Genomic DNA, 23,954 nt, shown 5'->3' on the forward strand with positions numbered 1-23,954 from the left:
TGCTAAGAGGGAGGTTTATTCCTGTTTTGTAACTTTGAAGTTGAGCCTAGAGGGGAATCCTCTGTGTTTTAAATCTTTTTATTACCCTGTAAAATTACCTTCCATCCTGATTTTACAGAGGTGCTTCTTTTACTTTTTTCTTTATAATAAAGTTCTTCTTTTAAGAACCTGATTGGTTTTTAGTGTCCTAAAAACCCAAGGGTCTGGTCTGTGTTCATCTTGTTAACCTATTGGTTGGGGTATTATTCTCAAGCCTCCCCAGGAAAGGGGGTGAAGGGGTTTGGGGGGATATTTTGGGGGGGATAGGGCTCCAAGTGGCCCCTCCCTGAATGTTTGTTTAAAACACTTGGTGGTGGCAGCAATACTGTCCAAGGACAAGGAAAGGAATTTGTGCCTTGGGGAAGTTTTTAACCTAAGCTGGTGGAATATAAGCTTAGGAGATCTTTCATGCGGGTCCCCACATCTGTACCCCAGAGTTCAGAATGAAGAGGGGACCCTGACAGATGTCAGTCATTTATGTGGCTGGTTCGGAGCTGTGTCTGCACAGCCTCTTCTTCCCACAGACCCAGGAGACCCAATATCTCCTGATTACTCCAGGCCAGAGCATGTCTGGAGCGTGTAGCCGGCACAATCATGATCATTTATGTTCTGTTTTGCTCTGTTTAATGTTTTCTTTTCCTTTCTTTAATAATAGAATGACCCTGGTTAATAAGTGGGATGTTTGTGTTTTGTTTTAACTGTGGTATCACCTAGAGTATGTAAAAGAGCCTCCGGGACTAGGTTGTAGTCATCAGAGCCCTGGACTGGCCGTGAGAACAATGGGAAAGGGCTGGCCTCCCATTTCTTGTTTCTCTCGATTAGATGGTTTTAGTGATTTTAGGATACAATTACTTGGTGCTCAACAATCTAAACCTCACCCTTTCCATCCCCACCCCCACTGGGCTGGGGTGCAGAGCTCCCCCAGCAGGATGGAAAGGCATTGTATGGCCTGTCCAGTATAATCACAAAGGGGAGGAGTGGGGCCTGGGCGCAAGGCGTCAGGAGACTTTGGTAAATTCCAGTTCTGTAGCTGGGTGACCTTAGGCCAGTCACTGCCCCTCTCGGCATCTCTTTCTTCTCCCTCCAGTCTGTCTTGTCCATGCAGATTGTGAGCTCTTTGAGGTAGGAATTCACTGTGTCTGTGCTACACCAGAATGACAGGGCCCCCCAATCTCAAATCGGGGTCTGTGCAGCACCTTGCACAATGGGACCCTGATTCTTGGTAGGGAGTGGTGAAGCATGTGGCACAATGGGGCCCTGATCTTGGTCAGTGGATCTTCCCCCAGGAATACCACTGCAGGCTTCACCCCTGCTCTCAATTCCCTGTCCCGTCGCGCTCCAAACTCACTCAGTCCTCCCAGCATGATCCCAATGGAGCTGAGATTGGCGAATCCACAGAGGGCAAAGGTCGTGATGGTTTCAGCTCGCATCTAAACAACACAACAGCAGGTGAGAGGCATCGTAGAGATGTGTCCCCGGAGGAGCCACTCCCAGTGATGTACCCCGCCCCCCACACTGACCCTGCTGGCCTCAGCTTGTGTGAGACAGTCAACACAGAGAAGCCAAGGCCCCGGAGCTGACCCTGAGCAATCCCACGGTGCCGAATTGGCCCTTCCCTCTCCTTCGAGCATGGAGGAACAGCACAGTGCGTGGCAGCACTCACCCTGGGCCAGGGGCTTGCTCTCCTTGGCCATGCAGGCCCTGACCTGTCTGCCAAGGCAAGTGCAGCTCAGCGAGTGCAGGGCAGCCTTTGCGCTGTCTGTGTGGCCCCTGGACCTGCCGTGTGGGGACTTGTGTCGGGAGCAATCAGAGACACCTGTCCCTGCTTGCTGGCAACTGGCACTCCCAGGGAGCCTGCAGCCCTCGCCGGGCAGCCCTGGCTCTCTTTCTGCCTCAAGCCTGATGCAGGGCCAGGCTAGCCCTGTCTGGGCAAGGAAGTCTGAGACACTTGGCAGATTGTTTCTGAGCTGTGCTCTGAGCCCCCCATCCGCTCCTCCCTACAGGCCACCCCAATATTTCCCTCTGTCCAGACACAGAGTCCCCCCAGCTCAGCTTGCTGCCCTTCATGCCTGGTGCTGCAGTGCGAGCTGCTCGGCCCATTCCCCAGCGTGGCAGCTCATGGCTCTCACCGAAATCCACTGCTTGCGACCCCCGCTCCACTCCTCCAGTCCCGCCAGCCGGTTCTTCTTGTACGTCGACAGCTGCTCATACGCCACAAACTCGTTCAGGAAGATTTTGATGCCTAGCAGCTCAGCCACCAGAGGTGAGTCTGCCCAGTCTGCCCCCATGAGGAAGGCCACAGGCATCAGGATGTAAGAGCAGATTATCTGGGACAGAGCCCCCGGAGATGGTTAACACCCATGTGTGTTTGACCCACAACCCGCCCCCAGCTGCTCCATTGCATATCACCCTCCTGCCCAGCGCCAGCCTGCGCTGGGCTTCTGGCGGTGCTGTGCTGCAGCAGACCCCTAATGGGAACAGGAGAAGCATCAGCCCTATTTGGCTCTATCTTAGGCAACTCATGGCTTAGGGGGCAACAGCCTCTCTGTGCTCACCTGGCAGGACTAGGCTTGCCAGGTGTCTGGTTTTCAACTGGAACACCCGGTCGAAAAGGGACTTTGGTGGCTCCGGTCAGCACAGCTGACCAGGCCATTAAAAGTATGGTTGGTGGCGTAGGCAGGCTCTGTGCCCGGCTCCTGGGAAGCAGCCACATGTCTCTCCGGCTCCTAGGCAGAGGCGTGACCGGGAGGGCTCCGTGCACTGCCCTTGCCACAAGCACTGCCAGGAACCGCAGCCAATGGGAGCTGTGGGGGTGGCACCTGTGGGCACACACAGCACCCTGGCTGCGCCTCCACCTAGGAGCCAAAGAGACATGTGACCACTTCCCAGGAGCCGCCTGAGGTAAGCGCCATCTGGAGCCCACACCCAATCCTGTGACCCAACCCCCTACCCCAGCCCTGAGCCCCCTCCGGCACCCAAATTCCCCCCAGGAGCCTGCAGTCCATATCCCAACCCCCTGCCCCAGCCTGGAGCCCCCCCAAACCCTGAACCCCTAATTTCAGGCCTCACTCCGGAGCCCATACTCCCATCCCAGAGCTTGTACCCCCTCCCACACCCCAACCCCCTGCATCAGCCCAGATCACCCTCCCACACTCCCAACCCCTCGGCCCCACCCCCCAGCCTGGAGCCCCCTCCTGCACCCCAAACCCCGCATCCCCGGTCCCACCCCAGAGCCCGCACCCCCAGCCGGAGCCCTCATCCCTTCCCACAACCCAACCCCCTACCCCAGCCCGGCGAAAGTGAGCAAAGGTGGGGTCTTGGACAAGGGGTGGAGCAAGGGCGGGGCCTCGGGGAAGGGGCATAGCAGGGCAAGGGTGTTCGGTTTTCTGCAATTAGAAAGTTGGCAACCCTAGGCAGGACTGGGGAAGGCTCAGGTTCCTAACCCCATCTTTGCTCTGCACCCCGCTCTGCCTCTCGGCCAGAGCCCCCCAATAGCTGACCTGGGAGAACACAGCTGTCATAAATCTGGCACCTTTTCTGCTGGGCCTAGAGCTGTTCTGAGGCCTGTTTTGAAATGGGCAGGGTGGACAAGGTGGTGAGCGCTCTCAGGCTGCCTGGCACTAGCAGGACTCACACCCAGCCAGGAGAGTGGGGAGGCAGGACTCACACCCATCTCATGTCCAGCGGCTGCATGCGGCATAAGACAAGCTCCAGCACACTGGATGGGAGTTGTCTGGCTGTGTGGAGATCACAGTGCAGTGAGATTTGGCACTGCCAAGAGGCTGGATCTGGGCATGTATCTGAGCGGAGTGGGTCATTGTCGGGGGGGTATGCAGGTTTTCAGAGGACAGAGCCTCTGAGATGGACTCGGGGGGAGAAGGGAGATACTGGACACAATGCAAAGTCCCCTCCCCAGCAGCCGCTCTCAGCCAGGAGTTCAGGATGGGGCAGCAGGAAGAGCTTGGGAGATGGGCCCGGATGTGGGCCTGGGGGAGCCAGGCTCGAGAGGAGAGGTGGAAATTCAAGTCCTTAGTACGGAGGTGGAGGCGAGCCAGGGCAGACTGAGTGGGGAGCAGCATGTCTGAGGGGCAGGACTGGTGCTGTCAGGAGGTTTGGGGAGGCAGGCAGAGCAGAAGACCTGAGATCTGTCCAGGTGGAGGTGGTGAGAGCCGTGAGAGTGGGGCCATGGTGGGGATCCCAGCACAGGCCTGACCAGTGAGGGCAAGGTCCGGGTGGCAGGGCTGGCAGGCTCCCTACCTGGCTTCGTGCGGCTCCCCCGAAGCAGTGACATGTCCCTGCGGCGCCGAGGTGCAGGGGTGGCCAGGCAGGCTCCACGCACTGCTCCCACCCCGTGTGCTGGCTCCTCAGCTCCCATTGGCCATGAACTGCAGCCAATGGGAGCTGCAGGGGCGGTGTCTATGGGCGGAGGCTGCACGCAGAGCAGCCTGGCCGCCCCTACGCCTAGGAGCCGAGGGACATGTCACTGCTTCCGGGGAGCCCTCTGATGTAAGCGCCACCTGGAGCCCGCACCCCATCCTGCACCCCAACCCCCCGCCCCAGTCTGCAGCCCATCTTGCACCCAAACTCTCTCCCACAGCCTGCACCCCCTCCCAACCCCCTGCCCCAACCCTGAGCCCCCTCCCACACCCAAACTCCCTCCCGGAGCCCACACCCCCTACCACACCCCAACCTCCTGCCCCAGTCTGGAGCCCTTCTCACACCCAAACTCCCTCCCTGAGCCTGCACCCCGGACCCCCTCACGCACCCAAACTCTCTCCTGGAACCTGAACCCCCCACATGCCTGCCCCAGCTCAGAGCCCTGTCTCGCACCCTGAACCCCTCATTTCTGGCCCCATCCCAGAACCAGCACCCCCAGCCCAGATCCCGTACCTACTCCCACACCCCAACCCCCTGCCTCAGCCCGGAGGCCCCTCCCACACGCCAAACCCCTCGGCTCCACCCTCCCCATTCTGGAGCCCCCTCCTGCACCTCAAACCCCTAATCTCCAGCCCCACTCTAGAGCCCACACCCCAGTCCCCTGCCCCAGTCTGGAGCCCTCTCCTGCACCCTGAACCCTTCATTTCTGGCCCCACCCCAGAGCCCAAACCCCTCCTGGACCCCAACTCTCTGCCCCAGCCCAGAAAAAATTAGTGAGTGAGTGAGGGTGGGGGAGAGCAAGCAACAGGGCGGGGGGATGGAGTGAGCGGGGGTGGAGCCTCAGCAGAGGAGCAGGGCCTCAGAGAAGGGGAGGGGCAAGGGTTGTTCAGTTTTGTGTGATTAGAAAGTTGGCAACCCTAGGCAGGAGGAGGGGAGAAGGGGCAGCTTCTTGCTCTGCTTTGAGCCGGGGAGAGCATGCAGAGTGCGGGAGGGGTACTTTCAGGGGGAGGTGAAGGCCATGGGAGAAAGGGGCATGGTGGCTGTGGCACAGGGGAAGCACTGCAGTGGGCAAGGGAGAGGGCAAAACGAGGAGCGCAGAATGGGGCGAGTCCGTATGGGTGTGGGGCTGCCCCCAGGTGCTCGGCATGGCAGTACCTGGAACGAGAGCTCCTTGATGTTCACCATCTCACCGAACCAGGACAGGGCAGCATTGATGAACTTCAGCACAGCCAAGAAGGCAATCAGGTTGGCTGCAATGTTAGCGACCAGCCCCACAGAGGCGGCGGCACCATTGCTGGCAGCTTCCAGGATATTCTGCTCAGCCCTGGTGGTACAAGGAGAGCGGTCAGTGCCAGCTGGCAGAGAGCTCACTGTTCTTTAAAAGCAGCTCATGTCAGACCTGACAAACTCACTATACCTAATAATACACCATTATCATGCGACTGATCCATAAAGGGCCGCATGTGAGGTCACTTCTCGCCACTCAGAATCACTATGAGATGCCTGTACAGGTAATAGAGAAGGGCTAATGTAACTATACTGAAAATTACATCCCTATGGTCTTGCAGTGAAAGAGAGTCACCAAGAACTCGTATTTCTTGCGATGGCCTCTCCCTGGCTAGCTGATTACGTCAGATATGTCTCAGCTTTGCACCGCTGAAACAACTCAGGCAAGGCAATGGAAAACCATCAAACTATAAACATCGCAACCGCATGGCAGTGACCAGGAACGGCCGGGCAGCAAGGGGCTGGGCCTGTCTGGGAACAGAGACAAAGGACTGAGTCAGTGTATTACAGGGTGGGGAAAGACTCCGCATCCATTCACTGAGGCGGTACCTTGACTAGTGGGATGCTTCCTGTACTGAGCCCTGCCTCTTTGGGGCCAGCAAGTGCTGCAAAAGACCGAACTTTGGGGTGAGAACCTAGGAAAGGGAACTCTTCGCAAGTGTAGGCCAGAGGTCGCAGTTATGATTTTGTTGTTTGTAACCACTAGTTTCTATCACTCACACTTGTTGCTATTTGAATCTCTATTCTCTCTCAGATACAGTTCTTTTTGTTTTACTATAATTGTCCTCAAGTGCTGTGTGTGGTACAGGACTGGTAGGCTGAGTAGGGGACACTGCTCCTTTGGGACCAGAGGGTCTGGGATTTCTGTGAGTATCCAGTGATCAGGGGCTGGACACCATAGGGGGACACTTTGAAAGGATGTGGGGGCTGGGGTGCATTGATTGTTGACCTGCAGGGCGAAGGCAGGGCTGGTTTAGCCCAGAGGAGAGTGTTTGAGTCGGAACCCGATGTTCATGGCACAGTGCAGGCTGAAGGGGCAGATGAGGTGGTTGTGACGTTGCACCCCATAAGGCTTTATGGAAATATGCTTATGAATGTATATATGACATAACTGGAATATGTTTTATGCTACATATGCCATGTAACATATCTATGTAAAGGTTATGATCTACTGAATCTATTCATCCTATTTGTATGCATGTGCCATTTTTGTGTTCGAAGTTATGAATATTGGCTGTGTACTTGCTTGATTTCTAAGTAGCCTTAGTAAAGCATTTGGTCAGCTTCTTGAGAAAGGAATGTGCAAGTTAAGTGCCCAATCAAGAAGCACTTAATGGACAATGGATCTTGGAAGGTTCCAATCCACATAAGAAGTCTACTTGAAGACGTTCAAGGTAGCATGTGAACCATGGCTGTTACCTGTAAGTTCTGGGTCATGCATGGACATGTGACTTGCCCATGTGACTCCAAAACTCCATCTTGTAGCTGGGATTCTACACAGGGGGAGGGAGGGGTGTTCACCCACAAGAGAAAGTCTATTTAAACCCCTGGGAGACCCCTCCATTTTGTCTTCAGCTGGCTAAAGAGATAGCCTCTCCACCCCCAAAGATACCTGAAAGAAACTGGAACAAAGGACAGTAACTACAGGGGGTGTGAGTGATTGCTGGACCCAGACTAGAAGGAGACTAGTCTGTAAAAGGAAGCTTACTGGAATTCCTCTGAGGGTGAGGTTTTTATCTGTATTCAGTTTTCTTACTGTATTAGACATAGACTTGCATGTTCTATTTTATTTTACTTGGTAATTCACTTTGTTCTGTCTGTTATTACTTGGAACCACTTAAATCCTACTTTCTGTATTTAATAAAATCACTTTTTACTTATTAATTAACCCAGAGTATGTATTAATACCGGGGGGGGGGCTGTGCATATCTCTCTATCAGTGTTATAGAGGGCGAACAATTTATGAGAGGGTAAAATTTATGAGTTTACCCTGTATTAGCTTTATACAGGGTAAAACAGATTTATTTGGGGTTTGGACCCCAGTGGGAGTTGGGCATCTGAGTGTTAAAGACAGGAACACTTCTTAAGCTGCTTTCAATTAAGCCTACATCTGTTAGGGAACATGGTTCAGACCTGGGTCTGGGTTTGCAGCAGGCTAGCGGGTCGGGCTCAAACCAGGCAGGGCACTGAAGTCCCAAGCTGCCAGCGCAAGAAAGCGGGGCAGAAGTAGTCTTGGCACATCAGTTGGCAGCCCAAAGGGGGTTTCTGTGATCCAACCCGCCATAGTGGTTATCTGGTGTGTTGGGAGGGAGCATTTGTGGGGACACATGCTGCAGGGCTTGAGGCAGGGCTAAGCACAGCATGGGAGTGGCATGTCTGCAGGGTGGGGAGAGCCAGGCTGGCTGGGTTGGTCAAGGCCAGTCGTGCCAGAGTAGGGCAGGTTCTGGGCATGGCGGGGCAGGACAAGGCAAGGTAGGGCATGGCCAGATTCAGGATATGGCAGGCAGCGCAGAGTGGGGCAGGCATTATGGGGCAGGGTAGGCAGCACAGGGAAGGGTTGGGCAGAGCTGGGCAAGGCAGTGCAGGGAAGGGCAGGGCCAGGCTGGGCAGGGAAGGGCAGGGCAGGGAACGGAGGGGAGGGGTGGGTCCAGGCTGGGCAGGGAAGAGTGGGATGGGGCAGGGCAGGGCAGGGAAAGGCAGGGTGGGGGCAGAGCCAGGCTAGGTGAGGCAGGGCCAGGCAGAGCAGGGAAGGGCAGCATGGGGTGCGGAAGGGCAGGGAAGGGCTGGGGACAAGGTCAGACTGGACAGGGCAGAGCCAGGCAGTGTAGTGTGGGGCTGTGACACTTCTCAGGGCACCCAGGGTTGTGAGTCACCTTGTTGCCACCTGCCCCTACAGCAAGGGAGTTTTGCCTGTGCCAGCTGGGTGTTAGCACCCCAAGCACCGCATCACTCACCCTCTACTGAGCTTCACGCCTTCCTTGCTCTTGAATTTGGACTCTTCCACTTCCGGGTAGACCAGCTTGGCCATGGCGAGAGCACAGGGCGCGGCCATCACAGAGGCAGCGATCAGCGAGGAGGGGTCGATCTGCAGCACACATGATGGGGACATTCCCAGTGGTTAGCCCTGGCAAAGCATGTGCAGGAGTGCCTGCCAGCAGGATGCATGGGCACCCCGGTGCCCCCAGCTCAGCGGGCGCAGAGCACACTAACACTACAGGAACCCTGGTGTGAGTGGCAGGGGAGCAGTGACAGGAGAACCATGGGCACCCCCAGTTCTCACCATGGCTAGGAAGGGAGTTATCGGCTGGGTGATTCCTCCAGACGCTCTGTGCCCAATTGCTCAGCCCATTCCTAGGGCCTGGCTGCACATGTCCCACCCCCAGCCTCAGCTCAGCTGCCCCCAGGACAAGAATGGCAGCAGCTGGTGCTTACAGGCTTCAGGTTGGGCATCCAAGAGCCCCCATTCTTGACCTCCAGTCAGCTTCAAGCAGGGACCTGGCTAGCATGGCTCTTGGCTAGATCTGAGCTCTGACCCTAGCTGTGCGTCTCTGGGGCCCATCTACACTACAGAAATCCAGGTGATACAGTCTCCTAGCCCTGTCACATGCAGTTCCCAAACACAGAGATAAGATATTCTGCCCACACAGGCCAGAGCAAGGTAGGGTGACCAGATGTCCCGATTTTATAGGGACAGTCCCAATTTCTGGGTCTTTTTCTTATATAGGCTCCTATTACCCCCCCACCCTGTGTCCTGATTTTTCACATTTGCTGTCTGGTCACCCTGGAGCAAGGGGAGCTCTGTACAGTACCTGCCAGCACAGATACAGACTGTGGCACCCGATAGTTTAGTCTTTTGGGGTATGTCTACACTGTAATGAGACACCCGGGGCTGGCTTTGGGCTCGCAGGGCTCCGGCTAAGGGGCTGTGTCATTGCAGTGTACATATCAGGCTCTGCCACCCTCAGGGTCTTAGAGCCCAGGCTTCAGCCTGAGTCCAAACGTCTACACCGCAATTAACCAGCCCTGCAAGCCTGAGTCAGCTGGCATGGCCTGCCGCAGGGGTCTAGTTGCAGTGTAGCCTCCGTCCCAGCCTCAGGGCTGAGCCCACACTGAAAGGAGCCAAAGAAATCCATGGAATGCCCCCATGGGATGGGCTTGCTGGCTCTCATGGCAGGGCAGGCAGGGCTGTGGATGGGTGCCGTTCAGGTGCATCCTGGGGAACTTTACATCTGGCTGAGGGCAGGTCTGTCTCCTACCAGCGCCCCAGCCCCTTTGCCTCCCCGTGGCAATTCTTGTGCCAGTCCCCCTATGTGCTAAGACCCCCAGGCAGACCTATGGCGGGGGTGGGCAAACTACACCCCAGGGGCCGCATCCAGCCCTCCAGAAGTTTTAATCCAGCCCTCAAGCTGCTGGGGAGCAGGGTCCGGGGCTTGTCACGCTCCGGCACTCCAGCTGGGAGCGGGGTTGGGGGCTTGCCTGGTTGCGCCTCCGCATAGGAGCCAGAGGGGTGACATGCCGCTGCTTCTGGGAGCTGCTTGAGGTAAGCGCCGCCTGGAGCCTGCACCCCTGACCCCCTCCTGCATCGCAACCCCCTTCCCCAGCCCTGATCCCCCTCCTGCCCTCCGAACCCCTCAGTCCCAGCCCGGAGCAACCTCCTGCACCTCCAACCCCTCATCTCCAGCCCCACCCCAGAGCCCGCACCCCAAGCCGGAGCCCTCACCCCGCACCCCAATCTCCTGCCCCAGCCCAGAGCCCCCTCCTGCACCCTGAACTCATTTCTGGCCCCACCCCAGAGCCTGCACCTCCAGCTGGAGCCCTCACCCTCTCCCGCACCCCAACCCCCAATTTCGTGAGCATTCATGGCCCGCCATACAATTTCCATACCCAGATGTGGCCCTCGGGCCAAAAAGTTTGCCTACCCCTGCCCTATGGCATACATGCTGCGAGAAGCGTAGGCCCAGATATTCTGTTGCCACCTTTCTAATTGCTGGTAACCGGACCCCAAAGGCCCCATCCCACCCCAGCCTCTTCCCCCAAGGCCTCGCCCCTTCTCTGCTTCTTCCCCCAAGCCCTGCCCCCTTCTCCACCTCTTGCACCCAAGGCCCTGCCCCTGTTGCTCGCTGGATCGTCTCAAGGAGCCTGCCTGCAGGTAAGAGGTGGCTGCAGCTGAGCAGGGGCTGGTGCAGGATGATCCTGTGCCTCTCCCCACCCCGTGGTAACCGGACTTTTGGTTCAGGTGCCATTTACCAGGCACTTGGACATCCTAAATGGTGCCCGGACACAGAAGCCAAAAGCCAGCCTGTCTGGGTAAAGCCTGGCCAGGTGGCTGCCATGCCCGGATATCGCTGCCTGCACTGAGGCAGGGGAGTCTGGGTGCTGACTGCTGCGCTCACCCCAAAGGACATGTAGGCTCCCATCACGCTGCCGGCAATGGTGGCGAAGCCCCCGGTCATCACTGCATGGACTTCTGAGAGCGTCATGTCCGCCAGGTAGGGGAGGACCAGCAGCGGGGCCTCTGTCTGCACCACAGGAAAAGGCAATGAGGGTCCAGCTGATTTACAGAACAAGAGATGCCTCCCTAGCCATCTGTGCCCTGGGGGTTCATCCCACAGCGTTACCCTGGGGGCTCATGTCTCCCCAGGGATCTGGGGGAAGTTTGAACGCATCCTCTGGAGCAGTGAGCAGGCTAGATTGGTCCATAGCACACACTGCAGCACTGCCTCCCAGGAGCCTGCCCTCTGACAGGGGAAATGGGACTGGGGCCTGGCCTCCATCATGGGGCTGAGACATGCATCTCCAAAGGGACTGGGAGGGGCCCGGAGGTCATGGAGAGGACCCTGACATCTCTGCATTTCCTGGCTGTGAGGGCTCAGGAGAAATACCACACAGCAGCTGCTCCCTGCTGCAGGGCATGGCTCTGTATGGAGGGCAGGGGGCACTCTGCCCCTTGCAGGGGGTGTGCAGTGCTTGGTGGTCATGTCCTGGTGCTGCCCAGCCTGAGGGATGCTAGGTTGCCTCCTAGCAGCTCTTACCTGTCCTACAAAGATGTTTCCTGCCACACTGAGGGTCTCGGTGGGCGTAGTACCCATGGTGATTTGCAGCAGCCAGGAGATCTGCAGGGAAGCAGGCAGGGCTCAGCCTCAGGACAAATCCAGGACATTTCACAAAGGCTTTTCCCCCAGTGGCCAGACCCTGCCTGGCTGTGGGCCCAGATCCAAGACATGCTGGCTGAGGCAGAGATCCAGGGATGAGTGCTCTGGTACCAGGGCTTTGCACAGCCCCACAGGAGCTCCTGAGAGCTCGGGACAGCCCCTCTGGGGCTGAGTCCTATGTTAATACAAAGCTTCCATCCATGTGTTCCCCTTTCGTAAGGATTCCTGCTGCCCCAGCCTGCCAGTGCCAGGAGCTTCTGGGACTTGTGTGGGTGCTGCACTGCGAGCAAGTCTAGGTTATTTCAAGGTGGGGCAGGGGGACAGACTGGATAGTGACATGAACACTGGGGCACCAAGACCTATACAGCCCCAGCAACATGTGGGAGGAGCAGGTCCTACCATCAATCCCCCCTTGTACCAGAGCTGCAATCCCCCGAGACCCAGGGCTTGGCCTTACCTTCAGGATGAGCCACTGCATGAGGCCAGCGTAGTAGAGAATGGACATCACACAGCTGAAGAACACGACAATCGGTAACGCCTGCAGGCAGAACAGCAGCGCACAGGGTCAGCACAGGGGCCGAGCAGGGCTTGCTGGGAGCCCGTGGCAGCGCTCAGGATGAAGTCCCACATCTCGCCCCAGTGCCTGCAGCTGGGCATGGCGTGGCGCAGAATCACAGAGCACAGAATAGTCCACAGGATGGCCCTGGGGCTCCGGCAGTGCTAGGGCTGCATGGCAGGTAGAAGGAGGATCTCACAGTACCAGCTCTCGCTGCAGGCACAGGATGGCAGAATGAGAGCCAGGGCTGCTCTGCACCTCATGCCCCCCCTCCCCAGGCGGTGCCAATGGCTTCCCCTTGTAGGCTTGGCAGGATGACCCAGGCCAAAGGAAAGCGAGTTCCTAACACCCACTGTCTTCCCCGTGACCCACGTGCTGACCTGAAAGGCAAAGGCCTCCTTGATCAGTCTGTCCCCAAAGACGAAGCCGGAGCCAGCGGTGGTGTAACTCAGGAAGATCTGTGTGGGGAGATGGTACATGTTGGGGAGCAGTGCTACGGAGAATATGCCACAAGGCCTCTTCAGTCATGACTGTCACGGGGACGCCCCCCAAACCCCCTCCCTCACACAGTGCTCTAGCCCTGCCTGGGGATCACAGCAACAATCCATCCTGCCCCAGTGTGCACTGCATGGCATGGGGAAGCCTCTAGAGCCTCTGCCCTGGACAGAGTGGAGGAGGGGGAACTGGAGTAGAGCCAGGAGTGTAAGGGAAGTGTCAGTGGCCTGACAAATGATCTGGAGGCAAAGGCTCCAGCAGCCACCAGGGACTTCATGGCAGCATCGGGGTCTCTGTGGCAAGGAATCAGGCCCAGATAAAGGGAATGGGGTGGGAGGCTGCCTCCTGGGTGCCAGAACACTGAGGGCAACAGGAGTTGGGGAGCCCCCACTTACTGACAAGTTTATGGGAACCAACAACATGAGAGAAGGGCCAGAGCCTGTGGGGCCCCCGGACAGAGGGAGCCGCTTTCTGCTACCACTGAACAAGGAACTTTACTAGTCCTAGCCCTAGAACTGTTCAGCCTTCCTCTGCTTCTCTGCACTACTCCTGCCCAGAGCCAGGCCCACTCCTTGCCCGGCTTCCTGCTACAGATAAAGGAACAGCTTGTCACGCCAGGTCCCCGTGACAGTCTGGCCTGCAGGCTATTGGCCAACACCAGCTTAAGCTTCCATCTCCTGAGCAATAAAGAATAGTTAGAACCTAGCCCCCTGCCCGCCCACCTGGCCCCACCTCCACGCCACTCCTCCAGCCCCACCCCCATCCTCCACCTCAGCCCCAGCCCTACCTTGATCTTCCACCCCCACCCTCCCAGCCCCACCTCCATACACAACCTCACCCCAGCCCCACCTCCACCACCCCCACCCCCACCCCATTCCCACCTCCACACTCATCTCCACTGACTCCAAACATGCCCATCCACCTCACCTCCATGCCCTCTCCCCGCTCCACCTCAAACCTCCTCTACCATCTGGCAGCAGCGCACTCGGTACCTGGATCTGATTGCCAAGCCACTGGAATGCTTCGAATCCAGGATTCGTTCTGATTATAAAGATCCCAAGAACAAACTCCAGGCCAAGGCCCCAGAAGACGGCTCTCCAGGGCACCTGGGACCAAGACCAAAGCAGTGCTCTAAGTACTGAGTCCCATCATCTTCCCACTCCACCCTCTAGCCTCTGTTAGTCATGTAAGACTCTAAGCCCCACTGTCATTTCATGGGAGGAGCCAGCAGGCATTTAGCTGCCATGGTGATGGGTGTCATAGAAACCCCCAGACAGACAGCAGGTAGGACCAGGTGAGGGATGTGAGCACTGACTCCACCGTGCTGGGCTGAGGGAGCCTCTTGCAAGATGCACTTCCCCCCTTCTCTGAAGGGATCCCTCCAGTCCAGAGTGAGCCTCCCACCTCTGTTTGGCTGACCAGGCCCTGGCCAGAGAGAGGCAGGGCTTTCTGAATATCCCATGGGCTCTAGTGCACTCTGAAAAAGCGGGATAAGGAGGTGGAAGGGAGGAAACCAAGGAGCAGACAGAGAGAGAGCAGAGGAAGGGGCCAGGAAGACAGACAATGAGATGGTGCAAATCAGGGAATGGGGGCCAGGGGAACAATCCCTCCATGTAAGGACACATCACCCTTTGCACACATGCCAGGCTCACTCTCAGAGGCACTTTGCTGTCAATGGCCCTGCATCACCGTGACCCAGAGCAGAGCCTGACCCACTGAACAAGAAACGGGTGGGGGGAGGGGGCAGAATTACAAAGGCACCTAATGTTTCAGCTAGGCACCCAGTGGGATTTTCAAGATTACCTACGCAGGGGAGGTTAATGCCCGACCCCCTTGTAACTCTGGCCCTAGGTCAGTATTTCTGTCCCCACTACGGGTGGAGGTCGATGGGGAACTTATTGCCCAAGCTCAGAGGCGTGTCACCCAGAAAGCCAGAATCTGGGCTCAGGAGTGGGTGGCCTATGTTCTGTTCTCTGGCCATGCTGCCTCTCTGATCTCTGCCAGTGAGCTCCACTGGCTGCACGCCCTCCCCCTTTTCCGCTGGTGCCCCAGAGGCTTCTTCTATGGGGCACCAGGAAATAACAAATGCAAACAGTACAAGAGGGTGCATGCTCCCAGAGACAACCTCTGCCTTCAGCCCCTAGGACAAGCCAGAGCTGAGCTGGTCAGGGAGACCTTCCCATGGAGAAGCAGCATCTGCAGCATTGGCTCAAGTCCTTCCTGCATGGAAGTGCAGAACCCAAAGGAAACACATCCACTTACTGCAGCATGGTGCTTGGAGCAGGCAAAGAGGAACAGAACAAATGCGCAGAGGCCAGCAAATGAAATCAGCTGCTCTGGCCTTTTGGAGGTGTCCAGAACCAGCCATGTGACCAGACCAACCAGAACGGCCAGCCAGAACACCCTGCAGGGGAAGAACCAGACAGCAAGTTGGCCAGGTGATGTGGGTGCAGGAACTCCTGGCAGCATGAGGATCAGTTCTCCCCCTCCAGTGAGATGACAAGGCTCAGTGCCAGCAATATGCCGCTGACACTCTACTTGACCCTCACTACACACAGTCACATCCTGTCCCCAAGCTGGCCCAGTGGCAGCGGCTGGTTGAAGTTAGCCCCAAGGAGGAGGGAGGTCATGCTGAATGGCTGAGGAATATTCCTACAGGAGCCTGCTATCTCCTCTCGTTGGAGACAAAGACCCCCAGTTGGTCAGGGCAGTCTGCAGTGTAGAAGACTCCTGGGTGCCTTGCTATCACTGAGCTCTCACAGCAGCATCCGTGGGTGACACTTTCTACCATTCATGGCTGGTAAGGAGACTCCTTCCCAACCTGGCAGATGATGACTTGGCCTCAGCAATATAAGATCCTGCTCAGGTCAGTGTTGAGTCATGCCAGAACACTGTCCTGGCACTTTCCTAAGATTTGGAACAGCATTGTGGTACTTCTGCTGGACCCGGTCCAAGTGGCTCCTTTCTCTCCATTGTTGCAGAGCATCCTCCAAGCTGTCAGGTGTGGGTGCCAGGCCCAGGTGGAGGCTGCTCAGTGGCGGGTCAGCACAGAGGGAGCCAGGATGCTGCGGCCAGGACTGGGCGTTCATTGCGGTTCTGGACAATGTCGGGAGCTGGGTATTGGGGACACCTGGACAGCAGGGAGCAGGAGTCACGCAAAGGTAGGGGGGGATGCGGGGATGGGATGTGCTCTGTGGGGAGTCACCCTGCTTCCTTGGGCTTCTCCCAGCACTGTCCTTATCCTCACCTCTGCCCAGCTCCCCCACTACCATCCAGCTTCTGCTCCCTACCAGGGCCTCCCACTGACTTGTGTTCCAGCACTTGTGTTTTTAGGACTCCAACACTGCCTCAGGTACCTATCGGCTGGTTAGCCTGACATAGACCTTAGGCAAAATCACGGAGAGGTTGACATGGGATGCACTCAGTAAAAAAGTTAAGGGTGGCAGCATAATTAATTCATAGATTCACAGATTCCAAGGGCAGAAGGAACCAGAGCTCATCGAGACTGACCTCTGGTACAGCACAGGCCAGAGAACTTCCCCAAAATAATCCCTAGAGCAAATCTCTTAGAAAAACATCCAGTCTTGAGTTAAAACATGTTAGTGATGGAGAATCCACCATGACCCTTGGTAAGTTGTTCCAATGGTTAATTACTCTCATTATTAAAAATTTACAGCTTATTTTCAGTCTGAATTTGTCTAGCTTCAACTTCCAGCCATTGGATGATGTTAGACCTTTTTCTGCTAGATTGAAGAGCCCATTATTAAATATTTGTTCCCATGTAGGTACTTATATATTGTGATCAAGTCACCCCTTAACCTTCTCTTTGATAAGCTAAATAGATTGAGCTCCTTGAGTCTCTCACTATAGGGCAGGTTTTCTAATCCTTTAACAAGTGTTATGACTCTTCTCTGACTTTCTCAAATTTATCAACATCCTTCTTGAATTGTGGAACCAGTATTCCAGCAGTTGTCACATCAGTGCCAAAGACAAAGGTAAAATAATCTCTCTACTCCTACTCAAAATTCCCCTGTTTATGCATCCAGGGATGACATTAGTCCTTTTGGCCACAGCGTCGCACTGGGAGCTCATGTTCAGCTGATTATCCACCACAGCCCCCAGATCTTTTTCAGAGTCACTGCTTCCCAGGATAGAGTCTCCCATGCTGTAAGTGTGGCCTGCGTTCTTTATTCCTAGATTATTCATTTACATTTAGCCACATTAAAACACACATTGTTTGCTTGTGCCCAGTTTACCAAGCAATCCAGATTGCTCTTGTATTAGTGACCTGTCCTCTTTGTTATTTACCACTCCCCCAATTTTTGAATCATCTGTCAACTTTATCAGTGATGATTTTATGTTTACTTCCAGGTATTTCTCTATTTACATTTACATTGAGACCTAACAGTTAGCCATCTTTTAATCCATTTAATGAGTGCCATTTTAATTTCATCTTTCTAGGGTTTTTTAATCAAAATGTCATGTGGTACCAAGTCAAATGCCTTTAAAACGTCTAAGTATATTGCATCAACACTATTACCTTTGTCAACCAAAATTGTAATCTCAGCAAAAAAAAAAAAAAAACCAAGTTAGTTTAACAGGATCTATTTTCCATAAGCCAATGTTGATTGGCATTAATTACATTACCCTCCTTTAATTCTTCATTAATCAAGTCTCATTTCAGCTACTCCATTATCTTGCCCAGGATCAATGTCAGGCTGACAGGCCTATAATTATGGGAATCATCCTGTTTACCCTGTTAAAATATTGGCAGAGAATTAGCTTTCTTCCAGTCTTCTTGCACTTCCCCGGTATTCCAAGACTTATTGAAAATCAACATTAGTGGTCCAACGAGCGCCTCAGCCAGCTCTTTTCAAACTCTTGGATACAAGTTATCTGGACCTGCTGATTTAAAAATGTCTAACTTTAGTAGTGCTGTTTAACATCCTCCTCAAATAGTAGTGGATTGGAAAGAGTGTTATCATCCTCATCCTCATATGTTAGACCTATCTCATCTGTTTTTTCCCAAATACAGAATAGAAATATCTGTTGAACACTTCTGCATTTTCTGCATTATTATCGATAATGCTACGTTTCCATGTGGTACTAGACCAATGCCATTGTGAGGATTCTTTTTGTTCCTGATATACTTTAAAAACTCCTTATTATCCTTAATTCTGCTGACCATAGATTTCACCTAGTGTCCCTTTGATTCCCTTATCAATTTTCTACATTTCCTAGCTTCTGATTTATATTTATTATCATCAACTTCCCCATTCTTCTTTCTATCTATCTATCTATATTATTTTTTAGCTGCCTTCATTACCCTTCTAAACTACATCAGTTTTTTAACCAGTATGGCCTTCTTCAGTGATGGGATTGTGGGGGTTTTGGGTCTCTAGTAAGATGTTCTTAAACAATTCCCAATAAGCATTCTCCTTTTTCTGGTTAAATTTAAATTTCTCCCAACTGATTTGGCTCATAATTGTTTCATCAGCATTGTGAAATTGGCCCTTTTAAAGAACCAGGTATATATATATTACTCGTTTGGACTTTATTCTGCTTGCACATTATAAATGTGATCAAGTCATGATCACTTGTCTAAAGTACCATTAATTTTCAGTTCTGTGATCAGTTCCTCTTTACCTTTCAAGACAAGGTCGAATAAAGAATTCCCCCGCGTTGGCTGCAACACTTTTTGAGTTAGGAAACTGGCATCTATAATGTTTAGAAATTCCAAAGGTGTTTTAGTACTGGCAGCATGAGACCTCCAGCATATTTCACTCAAACTGAAGTCTCCATGATCACGTAGCTTTTCTTCCTACACATTGAAGACAGGTGGATAAAGAGCTAGTCATTCTATTCCCTAGTCATTTGGTGGTCTGTAGCAGACACCAACTAATATCCCATCTTGTGTTTTATCTATTAGGATATTCATCCATACATATTCAAAATAATTTTCTTCTGAATTATCAGTGACTTGGAAACAGGCAATACCATTTTTGACATAGAGGGCCACTTACCCTCCCCTTTTGCCCACTCCATAATCATTGCTTTTCACATTCCAATCATGGGAATCACTCCACTAGGTTTGAGCAATACCAACAAAATAAAATTTATGTTTATAAATGAGCAATTCCAGCTCCTCTTATTAGTTACCCAGGCTCCTAGCATTGGTATTTAGGTAATCTAAGAATGTCTTCTCTTTATGTTCTTTGATCCTTGATTAATTTTGCTCTCAACATCTTGATTCTGTGCTAAATAAGTTCTCTTCCCTCTATTTTAATACCAGTCAACATGTCTTTATGGATAATAGATCTGGTCAAACAAACTAGTCATCATTTTTTGATGAGAGCACAAGTTTAGCTCATAAAGGTAAGTGAGCTGACATAATAGACTTAGATTTCTGTAAGGCATTTGACCGAGTCCTGTATAAAATTCTGAATAAAAAAATCTAGCACATATTAAATGGATTAAAAAACTGGTTAAAGAGTAGATCTCAAAATGTAACTGTAGTAAACAGGAAATTGTTATCCAGTGATGGTATTTCTATTGTTTTCAGTGTAGTGCTATTCAATATTTTATCAATGATTTGGAAGAAAATATAAAATCATTGCCGGTGAAATCTGCAGACGACACAAGAATTGGTGGAGTGGCAAATAATGATGGGGACTGGTCAGTTCTCCTGAGTGACCTGGATCACACGGTAAGGTGAGCTTATTGCACAATAAGCGTTTTAACACAACCAAATGCAAAGTCATACATATTAGATCAAAGAACTTATAGCACCTTTAAAGTCCTGGAAAGCAGGGACTCGGAAAAGGATGTAGGGGCACAGTGGAAACCAACTGAACATGAGCTCCCAGTGCAATACTGTGGCTAAGGGAGTTAATGTGATTCTTAGATGGATAAACAAGGTAACGTCAAATGGGACATGGTACGACATCTGTATACGGCACAGAGGAGACCATCGCTGGACACTGGGTCCAGTTCTGGTGTCCACACTTCAAAAAGGATATTTAAAAATTGGAAAGAGTTAAAAAAAGAACCAAAGGAATGATCTGAGGTCTGGAAAATCTGCCTTACAGTGAGAGACTAAAGAAACAGTCTATTTAGTTCATCGAAAAGAAAGTTAAGAGGTGACTTGATCACAGTCTGTAAGTGTCTACATGGGGACAAGTAGCCTGATCAAAGCCAATGAGACCACTGGGGTGCGTCAGGGCCACTTGTGTGAGCGAGGGTTGCACCGCAAGGCAGGAAAGTCCAGGAATTACCCATAGTGCCCCGGGCACAGGGACCAAGGTGAGATGTTTGCTCTTTGAACGAATACCCCATAGTGGAGATCAGCTTCCATCGAGGAAGAGATGGGGATCGTTTGAAGAGACAACCAAACTGCAGCCCTCTCCAATCAGTACGGAGAGGCATAGTGCATCTTATCACAATCTCTCTTAGCACACCTGCAGCGGCTGTCAGATCCCTCCCCGGAGAGGCCTCTAGGGCCACATCTGTGCGGGAGTGTGTGCCAGCATGTGTCTGCCGGCTTCAGCACAGCTCCCAGCTGTGCAATCCAGCGCAGGCCCAGTTAGTGCATGCCCACAGAGAACCTCCGTGTGTGCCCACCAGCCCAGCTGTCCCATGCCCATTGGGGGTGTGTGTGCACTGACGTGACGGAGACCCAGTGCACCTGGTGAAACATGCAGCCCAGCGGAAAGCTGCTTTCGGTGGATAAAGTGTCTATTGCCAGACTCACCATTTTAGCCACGGCCAGGACTTCAGGCAGCATTTCTGACAGGGGCTCAGAAGCTTCGTCAGCTTGGCTCCATAGTGTTTCTGAATGAGGCCCCAGCCCACAAAGAAGATGACCAGACCAGTGATAACGACCAAGGCGATGGCTCGCTGGAAGTCCAGCCAACAGGCAGCAATGAAATAGGCCAAGTACGCTGAGGAGAAGCAGGGCAGAGGCAGTGAGCGGCTTCAGGGGCCTGTGGGCAGACTCAGCTCTTACAAACCCTCCCTTGTCTCCAGCTATTCCTCCCCCATCCCTCACCACACAACCCCTACCACTGCAGAGCAATCCCACAGCAGTCAAGCGAGCTGGCTCGTGGGCGTGTAGTGACCAGCCATTCCTGGGGGCTGGAGGGACTGACAGGAAGGCAGAAGTAGACATCTGTGCATGTTCACCAGGCGGGGTGGGGGGGCAGGGTCATGCTATTCCAGGACTAGAGATGCCTGAACTCCCCGTGAGGAGAAAGTCTGACCAGGATCAACGGGGAGAGAATGACACAGGCCCACTGCAGCTGGAAAGATGGGAGATGGATGGGCTCAGGTGCAACCTTTGTGACAAGGCGTGGACGCCCCCCTTGCTTGGGACACAGAAATCCAGACTAGCCCAAGGTCTGGAGAACATGCTGAGGGGGTGAGTCCACTTGGCTGAGGAGGGGTTCTTGGTTCTAGTGTCTTTGATTCCCAGGGAGGATCGCCCACACGTTGTGAGAGGGCCTGACAGTCTCACCTGCACACAGGAGGCCCAGAAAGACCTTCCGGAGCACCTTGGTGTGAGCCTTACACACCCTTCTGGCCTGTGACACGGGCTGTGCTGCACGCCTGGGGAGATGCAAACAGAGACACCAATGCGCACGCAGGGTGCTTGCCGAGCAAAGCTCCCCTGATTCAAGAGCCACTTGTTCCCAGCAGGAACTGCAGGATCCGGTGCAGCCTATTCACGCCCATTTATCTTAACTAGCCTCCCAGCTGCGGGCAGTCACACAAACACCTCCAGACTTCCTGGGATTTTAGGAAAGATGCCTCCCCACTACTGCCCCACATTGCCCTCCATAGGCGCCGACTCCATGGGGGCTCTGGGGCTGGAACACCCACGGAAAAAAAATAGTGGGTGTTCACCACGCACCAGCCACCCGCTGATCAGCTGTTACTTCAGGAGGCCCCGCCGATCAGCTGTTCGGTGCCATGTGGGAGGGGGTAGAGAGGAGGCAGTAAGAGCCAGAGGGAGGGTGGGGCCTTGGGGGAAGGGGTGGAGTGGGGGTGGGGCCTTGTGGTGGAGCACCCACCCTGAAAAATGAAAGTCGGCGCCTGTGGTGCCCTTCACTGCAAGCTCAGCTGAGCTCTTCCGCTGACTGAGGTTAATACAGCCCTTCACACCCCTTATGGCAAGCCGGGTGGGGGAGGGATAGCTCAGTGGTTTGAGCATTGGCCTGCTAAACCCAGGGTTATGAGTTCAATCCTTGAGGGGCCCACTTAGAGATCTGGGGCAAAATCAGTACTTGGTCCTGCTAGTGAAGGCAGGGGGCTGGACTCGATGACCTTTCAAGGTCCCTTCCAGTTCTAGGAGATGGGATATCTCCATTAATTTAAGCCCTTGTACCGTGGGTGGGACAGCTGTCATCCATCTGTTACTGATAAGATAACTGTGAGCCTGTACAAGGCCACTGCAGGCAGAGCTCCCTAAAAGAACAAAGTCCCAGCAGCTTTGCCATACAGCCCCTTGGAAGGAACATGCCAAATCAGCTGCTTCTGTGACAGGCATCAACCTGTTGCCGGTAGACCACATTTAGAGATCTATGAGTGCTGCTGCTCCCAGAACAAAGAGAGACGGCTCTTTAGCTCACATGGCAGAGGCTTATGCTTTTATATCCAGAGAGCCCCGATTCAAACCCAAGAGATGACCCAGACAGGGACACTGTGCTATCTGTTATCCTGGACCACAATCTACTCCTAGAGCCAGGAAGAGAAGCCAGGATTCTTGATGCAGCTGAAATGTTCCAAGTGTAGACAAGCCCTTAGTGTGAGGTGACGGCTGGAGTGATGCTATGTTGCAAAGCAGTGTGTGCAGAAGACCATGGGAATGTCTACATTGCAATGAAAGCCCAGGGTTAGTGAGACTTGAGTCAGCGGACCCTGGGTTTGAGAACCCGAGGCTTGAGCATCTACATTGATTGCCAACCCTAGGTTAAGAATTTTTAACCCAGGCCCGAACCTGGGGATCCAGCATCCACACTGCAGTACACAGCCCCACGTCCACCCAACCGTACTCCAGACTTCCTAGCGCCCTCCTTAAATGTGGCCGCTCTAGCCCTTTGTTCGTGGTACACCATGGGAAAACTTAACGGTCCACACCGCACATACAGGAAGTTTGAACAGCCTGCCAGCACATCCTGCCGAGTTATCATTTTGGTCCGTGTGCTCCCTGCAACCGGAGCCAGCAACATGGAGGAGTTGGCACTTTAAGAACTTCTCTTGTGTGGCCTTTCACTCCTGCTTCAGGACACAGATAGAGCTTCCATGAGCCACTGCTGGGCAGTTCAGTGGTGTTTTCTGTCTGACAGAGCTAGTGATAGAGCAGGAGGAGGGGAAGGACACAGACATGGCAAACTCAAACTGATTGATGCTGCTCATGACACTCGGTATAGTCACTGATGCTCCCTACATAAACCAGAACAGGGCCACAAGCACAGACTGGTGGGACCACATCGTCACGCAGACCTGGGATGACCAGCAGTGGGTCCAGAACTTTTGCATAAAGAAAGGCACATTTCTGGAGCATTGGGAGCATCTTGTCTCGACTCTCACGTGTAAAGACACATGCGTGAGGGTGGCCATGCCAGTCCAGAAGCAGGTTGCTGTAACCATATGGAAGCTGGCTACGCCAGGCAGCTACAAGTCCATTGCCAACCAGTTTGGTGCTGGAAAGTTGTCTGCAGATAAAGTGGTGGCGGAGGTTTCTGAGGCGGTCAGGCATGTCTTTTATCCCAAGGTCAGGGCCGGCTCTAGGCACCAGCCGACCAAGCACGTGCTTGGGGCTGCACCTCAGAAGGGGCGGCCAATGTTGGGGTGGCGGGGGGCGCTCGAGGGGTTTTTTTGTTTTGTTTTTTGTTTCGGCCAGGCAGCGCGGGGGTGTTTCAGCAGCGTGGCGCGGCACGGCGCTGGGAGGGGGCGGGGGCTTCGGCGGCGCTGGGGGGGGCGGCGGGGCGGGGCGCGGGGCGGGGGGGGGGGGGGGGGGGGGCCGGGGGGCCGCGCGGCGGAGGGGGCAC

General features: G+C 53.9%; 1 protein-coding gene across 1 annotated transcript in view; it reads right to left on the reverse strand.

Annotated features, from left to right (window-relative positions):
• Positions 1 to 23,954, reverse strand: part of LOC112108730 (sodium/nucleoside cotransporter 1-like) — a 55,245-nt gene that overhangs the window by 16,134 nt on the left and 15,157 nt on the right. The window contains exons 2-13 of the mRNA XM_029910738.1: positions 21,419 to 21,510; positions 20,657 to 20,846; positions 15,169 to 15,310; positions 13,899 to 14,012; positions 12,792 to 12,869; positions 12,313 to 12,393; positions 11,736 to 11,816; positions 11,097 to 11,222; positions 8,658 to 8,788; positions 5,572 to 5,740; positions 2,169 to 2,366; positions 1,388 to 1,469 (exon numbers count right to left, since the gene is read on the reverse strand). Coding sequence (XP_029766598.1) covers positions 1,388 to 1,469; positions 2,169 to 2,366; positions 5,572 to 5,740; positions 8,658 to 8,788; positions 11,097 to 11,222; positions 11,736 to 11,816; positions 12,313 to 12,393; positions 12,792 to 12,869; positions 13,899 to 14,012; positions 15,169 to 15,310; positions 20,657 to 20,846; positions 21,419 to 21,510 — 1,484 coding nt within the window. The remainder of the gene's footprint in view (positions 1 to 1,387; positions 1,470 to 2,168; positions 2,367 to 5,571; positions 5,741 to 8,657; positions 8,789 to 11,096; positions 11,223 to 11,735; positions 11,817 to 12,312; positions 12,394 to 12,791; positions 12,870 to 13,898; positions 14,013 to 15,168; positions 15,311 to 20,656; positions 20,847 to 21,418; positions 21,511 to 23,954) is intronic.

The sequence above is a fragment of the Terrapene carolina genome, unplaced genomic scaffold (assembly GCF_002925995.2).
Source record: "Terrapene carolina triunguis isolate 2854851 unplaced genomic scaffold, T_m_triunguis-2.0 Scaffold67, whole genome shotgun sequence".
Lineage (NCBI taxonomy): Eukaryota > Metazoa > Chordata > Testudines > Emydidae > Terrapene > Terrapene triunguis.